Raw genomic sequence first — 4,940 nt, 5'->3', positions numbered from 1 at the left:
TGGGGGTTAAATGACTTGCCCAGGATCACATAGGTAGGAAGTGACTGAGGTCAGATTTGAATTTAAGACCTCCCATCTCTAGGCCTCCCTCTCTATCCACTGAGCTACTCAGCTGCCCCCTTACTAGTTCTTCAAAGATGACCACTTATCAGGCATGCTGTAGAGAAGGTATCGTTTCTATTTAGGTGTAAGTTGGATTGGATGGATGCCAAGGTCCTCTCCAATTCTCACATTCTGTGATTTTGTTAAGGAAGGCTCAGCCCTCCTAAATCAAGGCTCTGACAATAGCAGATGGGGCAATGGTGGCTGCTGATTCAGTGCTCTTCCTTTTTCCTTCCCCTCACCCTATTGGTAACTGCCATCTCTGATCCTTCTCTTTCAGCCATGGAGGTGTTCTGGGTTCTGGTGACATTGAATCTGCTCCAGCTCTTGGCAACGGCCTCATCAGGTATCCTGCCCCACTCTTTGTCCCATTTGCTTGCTCCCCTTCCCCAAAGAGCCTGCCATTTTAAGTTTTTATGTTTAAGACAAACTTCTACAAAGTTTCACTTTGGAGTGATGAGTTCTTTGGTTCATAGATCTAGAGCTAGAAGGAAATGCTTCATTTTACAGATGAGGATACTGAGGCCCAGGAAGATAAATGGGTGGCAGAGATGGGATTTGAACTTTGTGTCCCCTGACTCTGGACTCAGTGTTCTTTCTACCAAACCATTACAGAGGTGTAATGGTCCTGTGGCTCCCCTCAGGGCACTAGGACACTTGATAAGCATCATTACAAGATTGCTCTTGGATTCTAACATGCTAGGAAAAGGTTTCATAGTATCATAGAATTTAGAGGTAGAATGGTTCTTAGAATTGATCTGTAAAATGGAAATGATAATTAAAACTAACAATCACTTGTATTTATAAAGCATTTTAATGTTTTCAAAGTCCTTTACAAATATTATCTCATTTGATCCTCATAATAACCCTGGGAGGTAGGTGCTATTATTATCTCCGTTTTATAGATGAGGAAGCTGAAACAAACAGAAATTACATGATTTGTCCAGGTACTACGTGTCAGAGGCTGGATCTGACCCTGGGTCTTTCTGCCTCCAAACTCCAGCATTGTACACCACCCAGATTCCTCAGGAAATAATGATATCTCTATTACTTCCATTGCAATTTTTTTTGGTTCAAATATTCTATTTATCGTATATTAATTGTATATTATTTTAAATACCCTTTTATTCTATTTTCTTGGGCCCAACGAAGGTCTCATGTTGTGGTAAAAATACTGATTTAGTTTTGAAACATCTCAACTTGGGCAAGTTGTTTCACCCTTATGATCAGTTTTCTCTAATGTAAAATTAGGAGCAAAAATGAACAAGTTGCTTTTAAAGGTCAGATCCAGTTGGAAATCCATAGACAATGACTGACTATGTTTGACCCTAGATTAGGCTCTGGTAAACTTAGGGCATCTCATGTCATATATTTCCACATTCTTTCTCATATTAGAGATGGATGAAATTGAAGTGTGACATGAACAAAGCCAGAAAGGTAGTGAGCATAAGGGATGCGACTCGACCCCAGCTCCTCTAACTCCAGAGCATAGGAGATGGGACTTGATCCCAGCTCCTCTAACTCCAGAGCCAGTGTTCTTTTCACTATATCATGTATTGTCATAAGAGCTCCAGAGGATACAGAAATTACTAAAGTAAGGATCCTGGCTCTAAGAACTGACAATTTATTAGGGAGGAGCTAGACAAGCCAGAAAATAGTTGAAGACCATATATGGAGTACTATATAGAACAATGTAGATTCTAAGAAGAATAAAAGTTTAGAGAAGGCAAAAGTAAATGGCAGTTAGAATAATTTTGGTGAAAGCTTGTTGACAGACATTGGCTGGATAAGGAAGGATGAGTAAGGTTGACTGAGGAAAGGGGAGGACATTACAGGATTTGTGAAAGACAGTGAGGAATCTGATCAGATTAGAGCATATGGAGAATAAATTTAGCAAATACTTCTACCAATAATAACAATATTGATAAAGCACTTGAAAGCTTTACAAATCCTATCCTATTTTTATCCTCACAACAACCCTGGGAAGTAGGTGCTATCATTATAGCATTTTACAAATGAGGAAAAGGAGGCAGATAATGGTTTAGTGACTTGCCTAAGGTCACATAGTTAGTAAGTATATGAGGCTAAATCTGAATTCAGGCCTTCCAATCTTAGGTTCAGCATTCTATGTTTTATACCACATAGCTTTTAATTTTGGAATAAAGTTTAGATATGATACAGTAACTAACAGGAACTTGTTACAGTTTTTTTCAGAAGTGATGTTTTAGTAAGAAACTTTAGTTTTAGTTAGAAGCAGTGTTTTAGTAAGTTAAACTAGCAACAAATATGCAAGATGCATTAGAAAAGAAAAAAGTAGGGAAAAGAAATGAGATGTGTGTATGGTTGGTATATGAGGTGATGAATATCTTGATTATAATGATGACAGTGAGATTGGTGATTATCGAAAAAGTACCAGGGTTACAACCTATGTGTCTTCCCGATCTTTTTTTTTTTTGAGTAATCCTTCCCCCAATATTTTGCCAGGGTATGTATTATGTCTTATACATACCTTCTTCTTTCTTCTTGTTTTTCTTGTTTACACCTGGCTTATTCTTTGATTTAATTCGTTAATTTAATGCAGAGTCCAGGTAAGCTTCACTCATACATGAATGAGGAAACTGAGTCCAGGAAAAAAAGGCTTTCTTTTTACCCCCGAAGGAAACATAGTGGCACTCAAGCCTAGAGTTTAGGTCTCTTGGCTCTCATTCAGTACTCTGCATAGTATGCTATTAGATTAGGCCACCCAGCAAAAATCTTTCCTGGGCCAGGAAAAGATGGATAGTTATGTGTTGATGATGATGTTGTTGTTGATGTTGATGACAATGATGTTGCTGATGATGGATGTCAATGATGCTGTTGATGATGATATTAATGTTGATGATGTTGATGATTAAATTTGAAGTTGGAGGTTTTCCTTCCATTTGAACCTTTCTGACCCTTCCCACTGCAATAATTAAATTTTTCTTGGAGACTGTCTCCAACCTCTTTCACCCTTCCATTGTATTGGTCTTCTCCCCACTTCCCCCATGCACTTCTTTATGAAATATAAAATTACCCCGTTTTATTTCTTTTACAATTTCTCTTAGTATTAGTCTCTTTTTTACCCCTAGTTTGTACACACACACACACACACACACACACACACACACACACACACACACACATTTAATTCTTTACAGTTTGTCAATGTTCCCTCAAAGTATACTTCTTCTAGCTACCTTGATGATAATAACAATTTTTAAGAGTTACCAGTACCATCTTTTTCTTATAGGAATACAAATTATTTGAACTTATTGGGTCCCTTAAAAAAGTTTTTTGTTTGTTTTTCCCCCCTTTTCTTAATTACGTCTTGGTGATTGTCTTGAGTTCTGTGTTTGGGCATCAGATTTTCTGTTTAAGTCAGTTCTTATTCTTTATGAATGCTTGGAAGTCTTCTATTTTATTAAATGACCATACTTCCTCCTGCAGGAATATAGTCAATTTTTCTGGGTAGTTGATTCTTGGTTATAGACCCAGTTCTCTTACTTTCCTGAATGTCATATTCCATGCCTTCTGGTTCTTCAGTGTGGATGTAGCCAGGACCTGACTGAGTTCCATCCCTGACTTTTTGGGCATCCTTCTCTGTCTGGTCTGTTTTTCATTCTTGTTCATCTTTCATTTTGCCTCATTTTCAAGCTTGTCAATTTTGGATTTCAAGACACTATTTTCTTGTTTTAATACATGTATCTCTGTTTCCAGATGACTTATTTTGCTTTTTTAGTTCTTTTCCTAATCAGCCTCTCTTAATTGTTTTTTGAATCGTGTTTTGAGTCCAATTTGCTGGAGTTTCTGTGTTTTTCTTGGTATTCCTTCATCCTTCTCTGTTCCATTTGCTCTTTGTTCATTACCTGGATAGAAGCTGTCAATTTTAATTTCTTTTTTCTTTTTCTGTTGTTTGCTCATATTTTTTCTTTCTTCTTCACTGTCATGGATTGTAATCTTGCTCATCTGCTTATTTGCTGGATCTGTGGGTCTAGGCCAGTGATGGGCAAACTATGGCATGTGGGCCAGATGCAGCCCCTTGAAATGTTTTATCCGACCACATGACATTATTCCTAATCTGGCAAATACAATGAGTAGGATACAATACAATGAAACTTCAAAAGAGTTGCCTTAGAAACAGACTGACAGATGAGCATTTCCTTTCCTTTGGCTTCCTCTTGAAAAAGTTTGTCCATCACTGGTCTAGGCTATTCTGCCCTGAAGGGGTTTCTTTTCTGCTCTGCTGATTGACTAGATTAGGCTGAAGGAGTATTAATGAGCCCTAAGGTGAGATCTTCCCCAGCTGGCAACCTTCCATTGCAATTTTTGAGAGGAAGATGTTTTGCAAACCTTAAAGAAGTATTGAAATTGGAACTGATTTTGGTTATTTGGTCTAATCCATTCAGTGTAGCATCACATATCCTTCTACTAGGGGAGGCTGGGGTTGATAGGTCAATTAAGTTTGTGAGGTCTGAGCTGCAGGTGGGTTAGAATGAATGGATGGCCCACACTAAATCTCCTAGGGTGATGCTTCTATCAGGCAGTCTAAGGAGGGGTGAACTGACTCAGGTATGAAATAGAGCAGTTCATAACCTCTGGACCCATTAGCAGTGAGACATCTGTGAGTGGCTGCTGCACTTCCGGCTAGATAGGGAGACCAATCACAAAAACAAAAGCAACATTGGCCCAAGATCATGTTGCTAATAAATTCTAGAATTGTGATTAAGAACTGAATTCTTTGTCAATTCTTCTTCTTCTTCTTCTTCTTCTTCTTCTTCTTCTTCTTCTTCTTCTTCTTCTTCTTCTTCTTCTTCTTC

The 4,940-nt window shown here is 38.2% G+C and overlaps 1 protein-coding gene across 1 annotated transcript in view; it reads left to right on the top strand.

Moving 5' to 3' along the window:
• The first annotated feature begins 384 nt into the window (after nt 1-384).
• Nucleotides 385-4,940, top strand: part of LOC123246781 (myeloperoxidase-like) — a 47,375-nt gene continuing 42,819 nt past the window's right edge. The window contains exon 1 of the mRNA XM_044675573.1: nt 385-448. Coding sequence (XP_044531508.1) covers nt 385-448 — 64 coding nt within the window. The remainder of the gene's footprint in view (nt 449-4,940) is intronic.

The sequence above is a fragment of the Gracilinanus agilis genome, chromosome 4 (assembly GCF_016433145.1).
Source record: "Gracilinanus agilis isolate LMUSP501 chromosome 4, AgileGrace, whole genome shotgun sequence".
NCBI classification, from domain to species: Eukaryota; Metazoa; Chordata; class Mammalia; order Didelphimorphia; family Didelphidae; genus Gracilinanus; species Gracilinanus agilis.
Note: the sequence above shows the minus strand (reverse complement) of the source record. Positions and strands in the feature narration are given on the sequence as shown.